At 42.0% G+C, this 20,952-nt stretch overlaps 1 protein-coding gene across 1 annotated transcript in view; it reads left to right on the top strand.

The window, feature by feature from the left end:
* STARD9 (StAR related lipid transfer domain containing 9) overlaps window positions 1-20,952 on the top strand; it is a 162,407-nt gene that overhangs the window by 75,577 nt on the left and 65,878 nt on the right. Inside the window, exons 9-17 of the mRNA XM_054969940.1 lie at window positions 4,872-4,941; window positions 6,363-6,435; window positions 7,624-7,691; window positions 13,134-13,231; window positions 13,573-13,773; window positions 14,261-14,358; window positions 15,264-15,341; window positions 16,668-16,742; window positions 17,389-17,568. Of these exons, the coding sequence (XP_054825915.1) occupies window positions 4,872-4,941; window positions 6,363-6,435; window positions 7,624-7,691; window positions 13,134-13,231; window positions 13,573-13,773; window positions 14,261-14,358; window positions 15,264-15,341; window positions 16,668-16,742; window positions 17,389-17,568 (941 nt within the window). The remainder of the gene's footprint in view (window positions 1-4,871; window positions 4,942-6,362; window positions 6,436-7,623; window positions 7,692-13,133; window positions 13,232-13,572; window positions 13,774-14,260; window positions 14,359-15,263; window positions 15,342-16,667; window positions 16,743-17,388; window positions 17,569-20,952) is intronic.

Consider the following 20,952-nt stretch of genomic DNA (forward strand, 5'->3'; position numbering starts at 1 on the left):
CAAGCTCCCTCGTCTGGATATTATCATTACTATGAACATACTTTTGTACATGCACACAAGGGATGTTCCCAGGGGGATGCTCCCTCCACTACACTAAATGAAGAAGCCTGCTGGGACTCTAATCTGGAGAACCGGGTTTGATTCCCCACTCCTCCACTTGAAGCCAGCTGGGTGACCTTGGGTCAGTCACAGCTTCTAGGAGTTCTCTCAGCCCCACCCACCTCACAGGATGTTTGTTGTTGTGGGGATAATAATAACATACTCTGTAAATCTCCCTGGGTGTTTAGTCATCCTGAAGGGCAGTATATAAATAAAAGGTTGTTGTTGTTATTACAATAATGAACTGGGTTCTGTTATAATCAGAAAACACTGAAAACTGGAGGTCTTGCGACATAATACCTTTCAGTAAAATAAACAAGAGCACATCAGATTCAGTGGTTTCTGGGACATGATTTAATCTGGATTGCAGCATGTATTTTTTCAAATTTTGAATAATTTAAAAGTGAAATTATAGTTTGCTACTACTGTTGATCCTAATATAATGCAATTTTTGTTTCTGAATGTTGACAAAGCCTTGAAGATGTGAAAGTAAGTGAAGATATTCTTATTTCAAAGAAGACAAGCTACACTATTTACTATTGATTTTAAAAACTGAGGTAACTACAGATGGGCTTTAAACTTCCATAAGTACAATATTTTTGGCAGTGGTTTGGTGGCCACTACATTCAAAAGCATTTTCATCCCTATTGAGCTGGGCCTAGACCCTATGAAGCAGTATCCTGACATCTCTTTCTCATGGTCTTTAACTTTTGGTAAAATAAAATCCATGAGACGACATTACATGGTCTGTTTTCCCTCCTCTATTCCTTTTAATTGACTGCTACGCGCAGAGGTCAGGAAATTCACAACATATTACTATGTTTTAAAATAGTATAATCCACCTTGAGTCTCTGTGAGAAAGGCAGACTATGAATGAAAGAAGTAAGTAAATAACTAAATGGTGGTTGTGAATTTTCCGGGCTGTATAGCCATGGTCTTGGCATTGTAGTTCCTGACGTTTCGCCAGCAGCTGTGACTGGCATCTTCAGTCACAGCTGATGACTCAGCCCAACCCTACCTTCCTGAGTAGATACAAATTACCTGCCAACTTCTTTTCCACACTGTGACACTGAGAGATCTCTGTCTTTCGGTGCTACACCTCTGAAGATGCCAGTCACAGCTGCTGGCGAAACATCAGGAACTACAATGCCAAGACCACAGCTATACAGCCCAGAAAATCCACAACAACCATCATTCTCTGGCTGTGAAAGCCTTCGACAATACATAAATAACTAAATGTCAGTGAGATGTTATAAGGACCGGGGGAGAAGAGAAGATATAGGGCCAAGCACCCTTCCACAACATGTTTCTGGCCTCAGTAGTATTTAAAATAAGCAAGTTACGTTTAGTCCCACACTTCATGCATGACCAATGGTCCCCTCCATGCTTCATAGCTCTTACACCGTTTTTCAGAAGTAGTGTATTTCTAGTTGCAAATTAGAGTATTATTTTGGATATTTTCCAGGTTATTAGGAACAGCTGTTGCTGCTCCTTTTTGAGACTTTAGACTTTTAAATGTTAAAAGCTTTTGGTGCTCCTTTTCAAATCAACTTTAGTATGGTTTCAAAATTCTCTGTTACAGATGGTTCAACTGTTAAGGAATCAATGCTTTTTAAAATTAGGAAATGATGTAACCTGAGACAGATTTTTATCCCAGAAAGATGTTGAGTTCTCAATAGCCTTTCTTTTGCAAAGCAACAGACTCTGCTTTTCATGCGTTAATATGTTTTTTAACACCTATTAAGAATAAAACATGTATTACTGATTCCATATATCAGGAAATCATGTGAATCTTAGAATTTATACTTATGCTCTGTTTCAGCATTTCTTCAACTATAAATTGGATTTCTGCTGGTTTTAAATCTTTGCAAATTTGTATTTATATTTCACATTACATGCATATTGAAAAACCTTTGAAATTGACTGTACTGACCCACACTGTATAATCTGCCTTGAATCTCAGTGAGAAAGGCAGACTCGAAATAATGTAAATAATAATAAATAAAATAAATAATTCAAGGCAGATTTTTATCCCAGAAGGATGTTGAGTCTTTGGTGTGATATTTAAAAATGGTGTGTGGGGGGGGGGGGGAGTTGGCAAAGCAACAAACTGTGATTTTCATGCCATTCTTTATCTACCAGCATTAATGTGTTGTTATTCACCTACTGAAACATTTATTACAGATTCCATATACACCAACAAGGGGAAAGCCCTACTGGATCATACCTAGGGTGTATCTGTCTAACATCCTGTTTCCAACAGTGACTACCAGGATGTTTCTGGTAGGCTCATAAGTAGGATATGAAGGCAACATACACCAGGGCTCTTCTACCAACTGAAGGCCAGACTAGACATTCAGTTTTTTAAAGATTGGGTCCTGGCATCCATATGGGCAGTGGTGGGGCTAGTGCCCCGAGCAAGGAATACATAACACTCAGCATTATTGGATGTAATGGGCCACAACTTTATTGATTATAGTCATAGGAGCATTGGCAAGGTATAGGGCATGGATCCACTGCATCGAACAGCCTCCTGCCATTTGATGGTTTCTTCCCTAGCATGCCTCCTGGGCACTGCAGGTTGGCAGATGATGTACTACTGTCCCAACATGGCCAGACAGCCCCTGTCATCCAGGTGAAGCCTGCAGTGGCCTGCCTGGGCGCATACACTTCAGTTTCACCCCGGATCTCTTAAGGGGACCCTGAAAGAGGCAAAGTGAGTTGCCCAGTCTGCCCAATATATAGTGCTAGTGGGTTATTTCCCTGCTTTTGCTGCTCCATTCTGTGCATTGGAACATCAAAAACTGGGAAATAACTTGCCCTGGAGGGAGTTGTTTTGGCATGGGAAAATGGCTTGTGGGGGAAGGCAGGAGCTCTTCCTCCCCCAGTGGTGGCATTCTGAGTCTAAATGGGCTCTCCTTTATTTTTTAAAAGCCATTCCCTTCAGCAGCTGTATGGCAGTCGGGAACCTTAGCTGATTCTGACAAACCTGGACCAACTCTTTAAAAACCCAAACTTTTAGTTTGGCCCTGATGTGCAGAGGCATACTACCTCCATTGATAGGTTTATCTCCCATTGTTCAGTCTTTCTTAAAGTCATGTAAGCCAAGGGCCATCATCAAAAAGTTTATATTGAATTCTATATGTTAATTATGCATTCTCTGCAGAACTATTTTCTTTTGTCTGTGCTGGATTAATTAAGTGAAGTTGTTCTACAGTGACAGAGGGAGAAGATTTTCTCTCTCCCCCTCCATGAACCATACATAATTTTGTGATGTTCTCCCTAAATCTTTTTTTGCCTAAAACTGCTGAGCCTTTTCTCTTACAGAAGTTTCTTGAATACCATTATAATTTTGATTGTGCTTTCTTCCATTTTTTGTTTGTTTTGTTATACTCTAGAAAAGGCAACAAGCACACAAAAGCAGACTTCTACATTCGCTTTATATTTTGTAAGTTAGTCTAAACAGTCTAAAAACTATTCCCTAAGAGGGCAAATTCCACATGGATAGCTGTGCTATTCTATTGCTGCAAAACCGTCAAAGGGCTTTGTAGCACTTTAAGATTAACAGCTGTATTGTGGCATAATTTCCATGGACTAGAGCCCACTTTGTCAGATGCATGAAGTATTATCCTCAGTTGGCAGATACATTCATATACAGAGAGAAAAAATGTAGTCAGTGCTGCCAAAAAGCCATGAAATGCAAAATGTACAGAAAATATGTGACCTTTCTCTGCAAAGAAATAACACATGCTCTTTCAAAGCCCACTGCCCACCTCCATCCATGGAGTGGCTTTTTGGGGAGGCGCAAAGGAGTTGCAATTGAAAGGGAGGGGCTTGAAAGCACCATCATTGAAGTGGAACTCTGACCACAGTTCTTTGGATCCAGTTAATTGTTTCCACACTGTTTGAATGTAAACTATGTGATATGTGACCAATTAATTGCACAAATCAGCCCTAATAAATCTGAAGTAGTAGCTTATTTTTAAACCATAGCAGGTTATTCAGATATATGAGTTACTTTGTTTACTTGTTTCAAGGCTGTGTAAAAAAAACCATGTTATTTGGCAGAACAAAATCAGGGCCATATCTTTGATCAAACATTCCCCCTACCCCCGGCTGCTTTTAGCTCAATAATGGCGCAGGGAGAGAAGGTAACAATATTATGCCCTTTTTCTCTGTTGTGGCTAAATGAGGGGGGAAACAATGCAAATGAAAGAGTTAATTAATGTCATCTTTTTCCATTCTAATTTGTATTGATTCCTATCACACAGTAGTGATAGTTGACTGTGCAGTCTTAAACAGTTAATCCTTTGAAGTCCATTGATTTCAATTAGAAGTGTGTAACTCTGCTTAGAATTGCACTTAGCTATCACTACTATGTAATAGGAATTGCACTTAAAGACTCAGGCTGTTTTCATTGTGCTGTGTTAACAAATTAATTAATTTTATTTTCTGCATAATGAATGCATTGATATAGAGAAGGATCCAAAGGTATGTGAACACTGGGAATTTCTGTTCCCCTTCCCACTATAGACCCTTGTATCTACCCAAACCATTCATAAAATAAGGGGACCCTCTAGAGTAGGATTTGACATAAATGCAATAAGGTGTCAAACAAATAAAATAAGCTATTTCCCCCCTCCACACCTACATGATGTTCATGCAGAAATAGTTTCTGCTAGTGCGTTTTTTACTGTTAATCCCTATTAGACGTAAAAAGAGAAAATACATTTTGTTAGTTATTGGTCATTGATTTTAAAATTCTCTGCTAGGGCTGTCTCAACATGTAGTTACGGACTACAATCAAGTAGTTGGACTTCTGGAAGAAGGAATAGCAAACAGGTATTTTATTTCAAATTCCCAAAAACATATTGGCTCTGTTTTTTATATATTTATGTTGATTGTTCTAGGTATACTATTATCCAGCATTCCTCAGACAAAATTAATACTTGCAAGGACATAATCATCCTAGTTAATCTGTAGAAAAATATGAAGATGGTGCATGCCTTGATGGTATCAGAAAAATGGTATACATCTTGATAAAATAGTAAGAACAGTAGCTGAGGACAATTTTAAGTTTAAACTGATGTTTTGATATTACTAATATTCTTCTGTAGGTTCACTGAAAAACAAGTTAGAGTGATTTTAGCACTATTGAATTCTACAGAATACAAAATACTGTGCAAACATTTTGCGTAATGTCAGAAATATAATGTAGGCAACATAGCATGACAAAATCAGTCTCTGTATATCTAATTCAAAATGCGCCTTGTGAATGTAACAATATGTTTTTAAGATCTCGTAAAACCCCTCATTGTTTGTAGCTATTAAAGCAAAAGTATTTTTACAAACTGAAAACAGATATATTTGCATGTTAGTTTAAGAAACAAGCAAACATATCTAATCATAAAATGGAACAGGAAAGGATGATACAGGTAGTACATTAACCCAGATAGGGGCAACAAGAATCCTGTTTTCATTTTTGTTTTTTCATCAACTCTTGAATTTGCTAAAGAATGCAGTGTCTCATACTGCAGAAAAGAAAGTCTAAAGGAAGCCACAAAATATAAAAACGCTTCAAAGCACTCGCCAAATATATGAAGCAATAACTACATCCCTGAACCAAACACGCTCTGAAAAATAACTGCATAGTAGTTCTTTATATAAATAAATCAGTACTATGAGCCATTGAGATAATATAACTGAGGGTGTCACACAACAAAACAATGATCAAAGGTCATAAAACAATTCAGTGTTGTAAACTTTAATTTACTGTACTGAATAATATGGCTAATTTTCTCCATTGTTATTCACTATGGGAAATACTATAGTCTTTTAAGATTTTGTATGGATGCTCAGCATGACCCAGAGGTACCAGCACATGACTAGTACTGGTTCCAGGGTGTTCTAAGACACATGATGCAACCACTTTACTGGAGTTTGACAGACCTTGCTGAGTTCGACAGATTAATGTCTGGTCAGTGCCTATATGGGAGATTTCCAGGAACCTATGTACTCCGTCATGAACTCTGTAGAAGAAACGTAAATACTACGCCCAGCTGTTCGATGCTTTCACATATGGATCCAAGGAAAGATACAGAGCCATTCATAGCTGGTAGTGGAAGTGGATCCAAATCTTTGAACTTTGTCTTTTTTAACTTGATTCTTACACTTTTGCCTATTCGTTTGTATATCTTGTCTTTGTTTTGCTGTCCTTACAGAAAACCAAAACATTAAACTCTACTTTTTCTGTTTTTGTGTAGAATTACTGCAGTTACTCATGTTCATGATGCCAGCAGCAGATCCCATGCCATCTTCACTATTCAGTATACTCAGGTTAGTTCCATCTTCCATTGAAGCGTTTTTTGAACACTGATTGAAAACTTGGGTTGAATCGAAAGTACTATGAATGGAGCTCTACTCAAGGCATGAAGTTTTCACCCTTTAACTCCTACCACAGCTACCTTGGCCACCCAAAATGCTGATCTCCCCCCAGGGTTCAAGGGACCCCTGGGAACAGCACTAGCCCTGGTGTGAGAATCTGTATTGCGAGAAATCAGCAAAAATCACCCCTTTCTGTCAACAGGAAATGAATATCACCTCCAGTTTAATGTTCTATATCTTTAACTTTTTATATCAACTATTTTTATTTTTATGATATCCGAAAATACTTCTTAGACTAACACAGAGCGCATTCAGAGTATAACTCAGTTAAGCTAGATAGTAAGGTTAATTTTGCTCAATGTCACTGTCATGATCTGGCTGTGCCAGGAAGGCCTAGCAAGGCCTCAGAAGCCTGGTAGCAGTGGGAGTATGCCTGCCTACAATTCCCAAGAGCCCCTGGGCCATTTTGGCACACTTTTTGGTCAATAAGAACACAGGGGGCTGGTGCTATATAAGTCTGGGAGAAAAAAAAGCCTGTGTTCTTTCTCCCAGGGAGCAGGCCAGAGGAGGTTTCTGCTAGGGAGAGAGGCCCTCATCCAGATAGGGTGAGAAGATAGGCCTGGCAGATAGAGGGACAGTGAGTTCAGTTGCGCTAGGGCCTTTTGTTTATTTTACTTTCACCAAGCTATTGTTGCTAAGGCACCAATCTATTGTTTGCTTATTGTTTGATTAACTGACCTCCTTGTAAATAAATCCTTTTGTTTGTTGTTACTCTGCTGGGTCCTCACGCCTGTTTATTGACCAAGCTACAGAGGTCAGAAGGTTTGGGAGGGTACTCTGGGCCTTCCCAAGGGACCCTAAATCCCAGAGTGGTGGCAGCGTAAGGTGGTTCACCCCATCTGAGGCATGACAGTCACATATATTCTTGAATTATGTTCCAATGACAATGTCTGCTCCCCTTATTTTGTGTTTGCCTGCAAGTAAATTGGTTAGGTTGTTGTAGTTTCTTATTTAGCAAATCTTGTACTACTGCCTCTTAAAGTTACTGAAGGATCCAGAAAAAACAAAAATAATTCACAGATAATGTAGCTTAATTTGTTTGTGAGTTATACATTAATATCTGATTGTATTTTCCTCCAGGCTATATTAGAGAATAATCTACCCTCTGAAATTGCAAGCAAGATCAACTTAGTGGACCTTGCGGGCAGGTAATATTTTTCTTAGGACAGCATCCTATAAGTCAGTCATTACTAAATTTTCTATCTTCAGGGAACAATTTTCAGATTGCCTACATACATTGCAAAGCGTTCTGGGACAGCATGTAGCCATATATTCAGTTTCTTTTTTGAGACGTTCCCCAACCAACAGTTTGAAAAACACTGTCATAAGCAGTTATTTGCCATATTACAGATCATAGTTTTGTTCAAATTCAGCAGAACAAGGAAATTAAGCTTGGCTTGTCAATTGTATAGCCTTTGGAATACACATGTGAGGAAAACAAAGAGAAAAAGGTAGATTTTCTAAGAACAGTATCCTGCATGAAAAATGGTTTCAGTTGAATGGAATGAAGCAGTGTGCATAGTATTAAAATTTTGTTAATTTGATGCCTGTAAAATAACCTGAAAAATACTATTATGTATTGTGATTTCTGCTCATAGTGATTCAGCCAGTAAGGATTTCAGCTTAGAATAACATCTTTATTGAAGGCCAGAACAGACAGACAACACAAGCTCAACATGAGCCAAACACAAAACCCGCCCCAAAGATAACCAACAACCAATAGGCACGTGAAACTAGAATCCTTATTTTGCATTAACTATATACAAAGTAACATATTTACAGTGCAGTAATTGGACTTTATTGTACATTACGGATTGGATGTAGCCAGCAGAAAAACAGCCAATAGGAATGGCTTCAGGAGCCTAGGCTCCGACAGAAGCTCAGTCAGTACACAACACCCCTCCCAACTAAGCTTGGGACACCCCACTCCAATAATAGTCCCTAAGATAAGCTGGTGGATGGCGAGTCCTCTGGGACCTGCACAACTCCCTGGAAGTTCCAGACCCACTGACTGGAGTTCGAGTGACTGGTGTCTGAGCACTCGTAGCAGGTTCTGTCCTCTCGGCAGAAGAGCCCCTGTCACTCTCCGCAGCTTTGGCTTTACTCACTGGTGACGGCTGATCCGGGTAGACCTCGGCATGAGAGTCCCCGTGGTTCTCAGGTGCCACATTTGGCTCTGTCCCTGTGTCCGTGGTACCAGGGGAAAAGTCTCTGCTCGGCTCTGGCCATCACTGTCAGAGCTGGTCAATGTGCCTCCTGAAGATCTTGCCGGCAGCATTGGCCACTTTGTATGAGATCGGCCTAGTGGCCTCGATCATGGACGCGGGGAACCAGACTGACTCATCCCCTTAGTTCTTGGCATAGACGAGGTTGCCCAGCTGGAACTTTCTGGGCGACCCCAACACTTTCGGCTCCCTCTGGGCATCTGGAGCAAAATCAGGGTGGAGCCTATTCAGCAATGTAGTTAGCCGGCAGCCCATCCAAAGTTCCGCGGGGCTATGGCCTGTGGCGGCATGCGGAGTAATGTACTGCCAAAGCAAGAATTTGGTTAGGCACAAGTTCAAGTCCCCATAACCCAACTTGCACAGCGAGTCCTTGGCAGACCTCACCATCCGTTCTGCCTGCCCGTTGGTGGACAGATGGAATGGTGCTGACGTGACGGGCTGGATGGCATTATTGTCTAGGAACCTCTTGAACTTTTGTGAAGTGAATTGGGTACCGTTGTCGGATACGATGGTGTCTGATATCCCATGGGTTGCAAATAGGCGCTGTAAGGAGCGGATAATGACTGTGGAGGTCATTGCTGACACCAGGATGACTTCCAGCCATTTAGAATATGAGTCCATGATGATCAGGAAGGTGTGCCCCTGAAAAGGCCCAGTAAAATCTATATGGAGCTGCAACCACGGTTTGCGCATTGTCTCTTGGGAGTACACAGGGGCCTGTTGCATGTCAGGGTGAGATTCCTGGCAGGGCTGGCAAGTCCAGACCCATCTTTCAATGGCTAAGTCCATTCCCGGCCACCATACATAGCTTCGGACCAAGGCTTTCATTTTCACAATCCCTGGGTGCACCACATGAAGTGCCTCGAGCACCCGTTTCCATAGCCTGGGCAGAACAACAACTCTGCTCTCCCAGAGGAGGCAACCTTTGTGAATGGAGAGTTCATATTGGCGGGAGCTGTATGGATGGAACTCCGAGTCCATTCTGCTGGCCGGCCACCCCCTTCACACCCAGTTGAGGACCCTGGAGATTGTGGGGTCCTTGGTGGAGTGCGCTGCGATGTCCGATGCCAGGAGAGGCAGTTGAGGCAGGTCTTCTATTTGCATGACCTCCGTACACAGTAGAGGGGTCAGCGGCAGGACCCAGTAATGGCAGGCAACTGAGTACATCAGCGTGCCCAATGGTTTTGCCCAGCCTGTAGAACAGCTGGTAGTTGTAGGCTGACAGAAACCCTGACCAGCACAGCATCTGGGGGGACATGACCTGCGGGGTTTGTCGGTCAGGAGCGAAGAGGCTTAAAAGAGGTTTGTGGTTGGTTGCAATTTCTAAATGACTCCCATAAACGTAATCGTGATTTTTTTTAACACCCGTGACTAGGGCAAGGGCCTCTATAGTTCTTTTCTGCTTGCAACAAAGTCCTTGAAAAATAGGCGATGGAGGCCTCCTGCCCGTCTGGCATCCGGTGACAGGACTGCAACAACTCCATACAGTGAGGCATCGCAGGCGAGGATAAGCGGCTTGCGCTCATCAAAGTGTGTCAATACTGTGTTTGATGACAGGAGTTCCTTGACAGCAGTGAACGTGAGGGCGTGCATGCGGCCCCAGGTCCAAGGGCATTCTTCTCCAGCAATTGATGAAGCAGCTCCACTAGCGATGCCTTGTGTGGCAGGAACACATGATAAAAGTTCAAGAGCCCTAAGAATGCCTGTACCTCCTTTGAGCGAAGCGGCGTTGCACTGGTAATAGCTCGTACTTTGCTGTCTGTCAGATGGATGCCGTCAACATTGATTAGGAATCCTAAGAACTCTGCTCGCGGGACACCGAACTGGCACTTCTCTTTCTTTACTTTCAGCCCGGTGTCCTGGAGACATCGGAGAACTTCTCAAAGGCGGCCAGCGAGTTCAGAGGAGGATGTCCGCACGATGAGAACGTCATCGAAATACGGGATGACTCCTGAGATTGCTCTTAGCACTCCCTCCATAAGTCTTTGGAAGATACTGGAGGCCACACTGACCCTGAATTGTAGCCACTTTACCTTGAACGCTCCACAGTGTGTCACGATGGTCTGTGCTTCCGCAGTGGCGTCGTTCACAGGGAGCTGCTGATAGGCTTGCACTAGGCCAATTTTGGCAAAGGTCTTTCCTCCCGCCAGCGAGGCCAGGAGGTGGCTGACTACTGGCACCAGATACGCGTGTTGTTGTAGAGCCTTGTTTATTGTGCACTTGTAGTCAGTGCAGATGCAGACTGCCCCGTTGGCCTTGATGGGCATGACGATCGGTGTCTTCCAACATGCATGCTATATGGGCTTGAGGACTCCTTGTGCAATTAGGCACTCTATTTCCTCACTGATACGTGGTTTGAGTGCGAAGGGAACTCGATATGCCTTCAGGCAGGTTGGCAACACTGTTGAATCGAAGTCAAAGGAGACAGGTGGTCCAGTGTAGCACCCCAACGATTCATCTAATACGGCAGGAAACTCAGCACAAACAGCTTCAATGTTAGATTGGTTGACTTGTTGGACTCCAGTGATGTGGATGCCCAGTGCTTCAATCTAATCGAGTCCCAGTAAGCTAATGAGGCACCCCTTGACAATGACCAGATGGAGAGGGCCATGAAAGTCTTTGTAGCTGACCACGACTCGGCCAACTCCCGCCACTGGAACCTGACGACCCTGGAAGTCCGTCAGGATTAGATGGCATGGCTCGAGCTGTCGACTCTTCCCTTTGGGGCACACTTGGTTGAAGGTGTCCATGGAGACTATAGAGAACGCTGACCCGTACTTCCATCTCACACGGAGTCCCTTCAATGCAGACTGATGTGGATCTTCTCTTTGGTGTCCATCCTGGTGTTCAGGATGATGGTTCTGCTGGAACAGTTGGGCATTGAGTGGCATTCTTTAGGCCAGTGAAAACTTTTTACTGCCGGTCATCGAGGGCACAGAGACTGTGGTGGGGAGCTTCCCTTCTTGGTAGCTCTGCAGGCTTGTGCAATGTGGAATATCTTCTTTTGTGGATTCCCCCACAGCTGGCACATGGGGGACCACTATATGACTGCTGTTCTGACCGCTTACCCTGTGCTGCTTGGGTTCAGTGAATCTCGCCCTCTTCTTTGGAGTTGCTCTCGATGCTCTCGTGGTGGACTTGTTCTGCCTTCTTGGGAGTGCTGGGCTCCGCAACTCTCTCATTTCCTTAGTGGACTGGTCTGCTGCTTCTGCCGCGATGGCCTCCTTATAAGCCACTTTGAACTCGAGGTTCTTCTTTGCGAACAGCCATCTCCGCAGTTTTTTGTCCCATAGGCTGCACACTAGCCGGTCACAGGGGGCTTCTTCTAGATTGGCAAACTCTCAGAGCTGTGCTAACTTTCGCAATGCTGTGATAAACGTGGCAACTGTTTCTCCCAGAGCCTGGTCACGCTTATAGAAGGCGTGGCAGCATGCTATTTTTGACGGCTGCGGCAAGAAATGATCTTTTAGTTTTTCCTTGATAGTAGCAAGCAGCACCTCTTGCCGTGCTTCCAGTGCAATGAGAGCACAGGGAATTTTGAACGTTGAGTGGCCACAGACTGGCCCAGTTCGTGGTTCATGAACAAGTGGTTCGTGAAAGCTTGTTTCCATGAACTTCCATGAACTGGTCTACTGGTTCGTTTGGTTCGTTTTAAACAGCAATGCCCCTTTCCGTGCGGCTGCAATGTTCCTGGCCGGCCAGCCAAGCTGCACCCACAGTTTAAATGGCCATTTCCCCGCTGCTCCAAGCGCCCTGTTGTCTGAATGATCAGCTGCTTTTCAGAGATTTCCCCGACAAGCAGCTGATCCAGGGTTTTAAATGCCCCTTTCCCTGCCGCTGCTAAGCGGCCAGAAAGGGGCGTTTAAAACCCACAAACCACAAACTGGTTCGTGAACTTGCCCCAGTTTGTGGGAGTTTGTGGTTCCTGGTTCGTGAAAACGCCATGAACCACATGGTTCGGGTTTTTTCGCGGTTCATGCCCATATCTAATCCCAACATAGCAGGTGAAGTAGCTCTGAGCTTTTTCTATGAGTTCATTTGTATTCAGCTGAGAGTTCCATCTTATGCATTCCTTCTATGTACTAACCTCACATCGTGAGTTTTTGTAGAGAGGGGTTTTTCAGAAACAGCCCCGTAACTGGGGAATTACTTCCCTATGCTTGCCAAAACCTAAGCTCGGGCATTTTCTGGGCCTTACTTTGGAGAGAATAGTTTTCAGTGCTGGGAAAGCCTAACTAGTATTTTAGCCTTTTGAAAGCTGGTTGAGGTTTGTTTTGTTTTGTTGCAATCGTTTTCAAGTTTAAGTTTAATTGTGGTAATCGTACTCAGGTCTGGTTACTGATATACCTCTTCCTTGTGTTTCAGTGAAAGAGCTGATCCCAGTTACTGCAAAGATCGGATTACAGAAGGTGCCAACATTAACAAATCATTGGTTACTCTTGGAATTGTCATCTCTACCTTAGGTATAAATAATGTACCTTTTGTTTTAACAATAGCTGTACACAATTCTGCAATACAAATTACCATGCTGCATTGTTGTGTGGTCTATCATGACACAAGTTGCTGTCTTTATAAGTAAATGCCTGTGCAATTCATGGAATTCCCATTCTACCTGCTAGTGCCTGATCACTATTCCTGGTGAAATATTTTCTGAGAGACAAGACATTGTAGTTTTAATGTTAGGAATATGCTGTATACTGAGAAGATGCAAGAATTAGTTCAGGCTTCCTTGCTATAATTGAGTGATGGCTCTCTGTTTATTATGTCATAACTATTTGTGTTTCCTCCTCCTCCCTGTTCTTAGCACAAAATTCTCAGGTGATCAGCAGTTGCCAGAGTATAAACAGCATAGCCAGCGATGTGGATAGCAGCCACTCAAGCAGTCAATGTGGAGCCAGTGTCAGTAGTCCGAGGCGTCAGGCTTACATTCCATATCGTGACTCCATCCTCACTTGGCTTCTGAAGGATAGTTTGGGTGGTAATTCCAAGACAATTATGATTGCAAGTAAGTTCCAGGTGCTATGTTATTGTTTGTGGTCAGAAGATGTGAATGGCCTAGACACATGTCAGTGTGAATATGGCTTGCTTTCTAATCCAAGCCCAAGTCTACCCTGAAATGGTGGTGGAGAGTGCCCTCAAGTCAGAGTTGATTTATGGCTTTCATGGCAAGAGACTAACAGAGGTGGTTTGCCATTGCCTGCAATCCTGGCCTTTGTTGGAAGTCTCCCATCCAATTATTAAGTAAGGCTGACCCTGCTTAGCTTCTGAGATCTGATGGGATCAGGCTCACCTGGGCTATCTAGGCCAGGGCCTACCCTGAAATAGCCTGGGTGTAAAAGAGAAAACCCTTCATTTCTCATTCTTAAGCAGAAAGAGCTGCTGGCTTAAATCCTAGACCCAGCTTGTCTGAGGAATAAAAACTGTAGTGTGCTTTGAATTTATTTGTAAAGCATTTTTAAATCTCCTTAAATAACTTATTTTTTTCTCTGCAGCAATATCTCCTGCAAGTTCTTGCTATAATGAGACCATGAATACCTTACGATATGCCTCAAATGCCAAAAACATTATTAACAAACCCCGGGTGAATGAGGTTAGTCATCTTACTGTTGTTTTAGCTCTTCTTACCAAGGGTGTTTGTCCATATATCAGGTTATGCTGAGTGTCACTTATAAAAACATACACACATAAACATCAGTTAATCCCTAAGAGATATTTTTGCCTTATTTATGTGCATTTTAAATTCTTTAGTAGTTGCATATTGTTAGTTCTTTTGCATACTGTTAGTTCTAATCCTTTATACTATAGTGAATTATTATAATCGATTTTATCCTGTTCTCATAGCATTTGCTGGCACATGAGGCAGAGAGGGGCAATTTTACTTGCTTTCCCCTCTTCAATACAGCTGCATTTATTACATAACATTTCATCTGCACATGTTTCTCAACCCTCAGCATTGCCATTTCACGACTGACAGGCGGCTGTTGGAGAAGGGGGCATGTGGATAAGATCTCCCTGGTTTGAGGCTGCAGAGAATCCAGTCTAATATATTCACTTAATGTGCCAAGTAGTTGTCATGGACTGGACTCTAAGACAGAAGGTAGAGATTTAGTGTACATACTCCTGTATACAAGGTGAAATATGAATGTAGCATAAAAACGTTGATTTTTCTGGAACTGACAGAATATAATATATGGTTTAATTACTAACTAAGTCTTGGATCCAGACTAAATTATCTGTTAGTGTAGTGGAACTTTCCTGCCTCCCTCTTCCCACTGATTTCCACCAAATGTCTCTCCTTGGACCATGAAGAATGAAATGAGGAGACAAGGAAATCAGTAGAAATTGCCAGTTTAATCTGGATCTAACCCTATTTATTTCATACAAGATAGCATCCAGTATATTTATTGTAGTATAATCAGTATGAAGTGTATTGCTTTCATACCTCTTCAGGTGTCCATTTAATAAAAGAAAAGTGCTTGTCCTCTTCTTTTTCAGGATGCAAATGTGAAGCTGATTAGAGAACTGAGGGAAGAAATTGACCGACTAAAAGCTATGCTGATGAGCTTTGAGCTGGTTTGTACAAATATTTAAATATAACCAAAATTAGCAATTAATTGGATCTGTATATAAGAATCATATAAATCTCTTCTAATTCCTTAAGCACTTCACTCAGAGCATACATTCTAGAAATACCAAGTATGAAACATTAATATTATTTTAGTAATCATTAATAACAATCATTATTTTATTGTAGATCAAAATAGTGAATCTGTTGATTTTTATAAAAGTAGATTGTCTTTGGAATACTTTTTTTTGTGAACCCTATATGCAGAGCTGCATTGTGGAAGCAAATTTTAGCCAAGTTTTGCTCTAGAAGAAGATATTTTCATGACAGTAATGGCCTCTCTCAGTGGTGTGATCCTATGCAAAGAAACCAACTGGGGTTATTCTGCATAGGATTGCACTATAAAGAGGTGAGATGTCACAACTATCACTCAGTTTTCAAAGAAATTAGCAAAATAATAACATATCAAGTGTCATTGGGCTGCTGAGGAGGTGAAAAAGTCATACTTTTTGGGCAAAAATCCTTCCATCCATAGGAATGATGCAATTGATCCAAGCCACAGAATGTACAATTGTTTTTTTAAACTGTTCTCTTACTCTTTCTAGTGTATTAGTAACAGTCACAAGGAATCCTGCTAATTGTTGAGGCTCTTATATTTCTTCTCTGACAGTACAGTATCCATTTATATCCATGCCTCAATAATATTCTGTTTTGTGTAATCTTCCAACAGAAATATGGATCTGAAGTGTATTTTTGCATTCCTGGTGTTACGTGACATTGTAGTAAATATGCTAAAACTCAGGCAAACCTTCACATGGAATTTTACAGACTTGATACAGATAGAAAAAAATCCTGGTGGGAGATAGTTTCCTCTCAAGATCTGTGTGATAATTCTAAAGTAGCAGCAGGTGATAATTCTAAAGTAGACTGCTGCAGCAAAAATAAACAGAGCTCTTGTAGCACTTTAAAGATGTAACCCATTTTTACTCTAGCTAGTTTAAGCTTTCATGGATTAGAGCTCTCTTTTTCAGATGAAGTGGATGAAATTGGCTGTAGTCCACAAAAACTTGAGCTGGAATAAAAACATGTTAGTTCCCTGGTAATTCAGGTTTGGGCATTCATGTATTTGGGTTGAAATTCAGAGGGTCTTTTTCAAAATTCTCATCCACTGCAGTTGGAAATATTTTAAGAATAGGTTTGGAATGCCAGATACAGTTCCTGATATGCTCCTATATTTTCTCCTTGTTTCATCTTCCCTTCCTAAAGTTAGATAATTTCTCTGCATTTTGAATAGATAAATGGTACAGAGTTATCTTCCAATTTTGTTTGTACAGAGAAATTTTAGTCCATCTTGGAGTGATGATAAAGATGGAAATTTGACAGAGTTAGTTCTTCAGAATGAAATTAAGGTTTGTACACTTTGTCATTTCCCCCATATTATGTGGAGATTTTTTTAACAATCTGTATAAATTCTTACTTTATATAAAAGCATGTGTATCATGGCAAATGCACATCTTTCATCCCCATGGATGAACTTGCATGGAGAAAATTATGTCTCACCTGGTGCCACTGTAAGGCACAAGTGGTCTCAACTGGGACACTAGTAGTAGGGATTGGGCACTTTACATCCTGCACCCTATGGCAGATGGCATTTGGAAAGGAATTGACTTGGATATGCTGCCACACCAGTAATACAAATGACTGTGGTTAGTAGTACCAGAATTGGGCGATACAAGGAGTCAACTGGGTCCCAATGTGTCCCTGTGAAACTGCTGAATCCACTTAGCACTGAATCCATTCATTGCTTAGGCACAGAGCAAGCTGCTTGATCCTCTGCCTGACCACCTGCTTTTCTGCCTGTTCAGTTGTTATGCAGCCAGCCTTTCACCTCTGTGTTGGAAGCTCAACCAGTGATCACACTAAGGAGTACCCTTTTCTGGCAGCAATAATAGTAATTTGCATCCTTTTTAAATTTCCACTTGCATGCAGTAAAATGAGTTCATATAATGCAGTTAATATAAGCACTGTTTTTTTTCCTGTGTGCCATCCTCAAAGATTGAGCAGCTGACCAAAGACTGGACAAATAAGTGGATTAACAGGAAAGCTATCATGGAAGAATACAGTGTGGATATCAACAAGAAAAAATCTGGAGTGACAATTGACTCCAATTTACCTCACTTAATGACCCTGGATGAAGATATCCTTAGTACTGGAGTTGTGCTCTATCATCTCAGGGTGAGATGGAATCCAAATATTTGTTTTTTATTTGCAAGCGTATCAGCTCTAATTACCTTAAAAGAGAGAAAATATTGAGCTGGCATTTAAGCTTCACTGGCTTAATATAAGTACTGCAGACAGCAATCATGTTATGTGATAAAAAGATTCTGGACTGTGAAATGAAAAGAAAACTTAGGTTGAAAGATAATTAGGAATCTATTACTCCATCAAGTGGCACTTCTAATTTTGCACCCCATACTTTATGTGTATTCATATTTCTGATAAACGAAAAAGGGGGGTTATTATTTGGACTTAATGATAGCAAATAGATCTCATTTTTTAATGCAGAAAGAGAAGAAATTCATATTATGAGCCTGTGTGGCACAGTGGTTAGAATTTTGGACTAGAGTTTTGGACTAGGACAAGCCCCAAGGTCAAATCACCCCATTTTAGTTATTGATATTGGACCAGTCTCTCAGCCCAACCTACTTCACAGGGATGTTGTATGGATAAAACAAAAGGGAGAACCATGTATGGTTGAGCTTGTGAAGAAAGAGTGGGATTAAAGAGCTTATCTGTTTTGAGAAAGATAAGAAAATAGATATTCCTGTTGTAATAAACAGGAAACTAAAGACTGAAGACAGTATATTTAAATATTTATCGTGGCTTTACTATAACATTAGACTCTTCAATGGTTTGGTATTATGCAGAATTGAAAACCATGAGTTACGATTGTATCATATTGTAGTTTTTTAATCCTACACATTCATTTTTACTAGTCATCAGAAAGCATTTTGAAGGGCTAGAAGGCAATAATAATATGATTGAATTTTTAAAAGTATATCAGTGATTATATGGAAAAGAGAGTATTTCTGGGACCAGCTTAAGGGTGAGGGGTGAAGGGCCATGGCAACAAATGGACAGGAGGCCACAGGTGGAGTAGAAAATGCACAAATTTATTGGTTACAGTGATAGGAGCACTGGCTCAGCATAGGGCGCAGATCTCATCATCGGCTGACCCACCTGCCAGCTGATGTCCCCCTCACCCCTTCAGCCTGCCTGCTGAACTGCAGGATGACAGTTAGTGGGATCCACATGGGCGCTCCACCCCAAGTTCCCTTGTGGGGCTTCCCAGCTATGGAGGAAACAGTGCATTCAGGCCCTGTTCCCCCCCCCAAAGGATCCATGTCCAATGCCAAAACCGCAACCCCTAAAGTTGTGACAGCAGCAATTGAAAGTACAGAAAATAACCCCCAACAAACCCATGTAGGTACAGTGAAAGCCCATTTTCCCACACAAGTCTACATGGCCTTCATTCTAGAAGAGGGGAGGCCAGATGGGATGCAAGTAGGGGTGTGCACCCTAAAAATATTTGGCTTCGGAAAAAACCCTGAAATCCGAAGCGGCATGCCGCTTTGGATTCGGGTTTCTAAGTCGCTTCGGTATGCTCCATAAAGATTTGGAGCATACTGAAGTGACGGGGAAGGGGGGAGGCCACCCCCACCCTTAAACTCCCACCCCACCCTTTAACCCCATCCCCTACCCCTACCCTACTTACTTGGTCAGGCTCCAGCCACCAATGCTGCGCTGGCCAGCTGGCCTGTGGAGAAGGCCATCTCTGCCGCCGCCATGGTTGGTGTGGCTGGCCGGTGGACAGGGTCTTCCCTGCTGCCGCCATAGCCGTCGCAGCTGGCCAACAGAGAGGGCCTTCCCTGCCACTGCTGCGGCTGGCCGCTTGCGACAGGACCCTTTAAACTTAACCCCCGAAGCTTCCCAAAGCATTACAAATGCTTCGGGAAGCTTTGTTTCGGTATTTCAGAATTGGGGCCAGCATGCACTGAATTCGAAGCTTTCCGAATCGAGCCCGATTTGGGTTTTTTACCCGAATCGGATACCCAAAGTGCACATCCCTAGATGCAAGTCAGAACCCAACTGCTGCTGAAGCCCAGCTGGCCCTTATTTTGTAACTTGCCGGCAAATCTGACTGGAGACTGCGTCTCCCAGGTACAATGGCCATAGCCTACCCTTGAGCCCCAGCCCGTCTTGCACTGATTGGCCAGCTGGGAATTTGAATTGTGGCTTGCCATGCCAGCTGCCAGAGTGGCCTGCAAGGCTGGCCAGGAAGACAGATGGTGGCCATGCCATCCCCCTTGCTATGTGGCCCACAAACATTGGCCACAGTTAAGTTCTGGGGCCAGAGTCTTTGTAGAATTTTTCTTCAAGTTTTCCATATTAGGCCTTTTAAAAAAAAAATCACAAGCCTTGATATTTCTGTGTGCAAAATACGCTGTGCTTTATTTATAAGTATACTATAAACATCTCTTCCATAAAATTGTAGCCATCTGTGGTCAAGAGGGCTGGGCCTAGGGAAAAAATACGCTGCATTCAGATGTCATGAACAAACAAACAGTGGTTTGTTCATTAAGAAAATAAGCCTGGAAAGTTCTTTGGCTTGAACACACTCTTTTCTCTTAAGGTCCTGTGTGAGATCTAGTTTAGAACTAACTTTAATTTGTTGTGACATTCAAATTGGGTGTTTTTATGAAGAGCAGTTTGTTTCTGGTCCAAAAACCAGGATTCCAAACTATGGTGAAATCCTGGTGTTGAGTACTGGTTTGTAGGCAAGTAGCAAACTGAATAAGGGAAGGAGGGGAAGAGTATGCCCGCTCAACTCCCTGGCTACTTATTGTCACAAAGAAATGTTGGTTTGTTCATGCGGGTCTGATTGCAGCCACATCCTCTTTAGAAACTTGAAAATTTATATTTTTATTGCAAAAGAAATAAGGCACAATTTGCCAAATACTTCATGTATAGTTCTCATCTTTGTAGTGGTATTTGTACAGTTTATTTTTATTTATTATTTATTTTATTATATTTTTAATCCGCTCTCCTTGGGTGTGTTCAGAGTGGAGCACAACATAATAATGTATATAAAAAGATAAAAACAATGGTAGCAATTCCATTATATACATAGTACAGCACACATAATGCATCCCCATTTTTCTAAACAGCAGGGGCTAGATCCATTGCAAAATTTCCACTTATTCTACAGCCCTTGCGCAAGTGTAAACTTAAGAAAAAGATCACAGAAGCCATTTGAGCTAAGTCAAACTTACTGTGTCCCCACTTGTGTTTTTACCTGTGCAAGATATTGCGCAAGTAGTTTCAGGACACTGTAACATATAGGGAGAAAAGCGCTAGATCTTGTGCAAATAGAACTGCGTTTAGTCTGTTTATATTTCCTCCTGTACATCACTGGATCCATACCATGGCCAATATGTAGGTAAGGGCATCGTGAGAGAGAGTAGCCCCCATTGAACTCAGATAGGCATTCTTCCATTTAAGCATTGGTAGGATTCAACTGCCAAGTTTAACAACTACCTACAGCTAGCTACTTGGAAG

The sequence above is a fragment of the Eublepharis macularius genome, chromosome 2 (genome assembly GCF_028583425.1).
Source record: "Eublepharis macularius isolate TG4126 chromosome 2, MPM_Emac_v1.0, whole genome shotgun sequence".
NCBI lineage: Eukaryota > Metazoa > Chordata > Lepidosauria > Squamata > Eublepharidae > Eublepharis > Eublepharis macularius.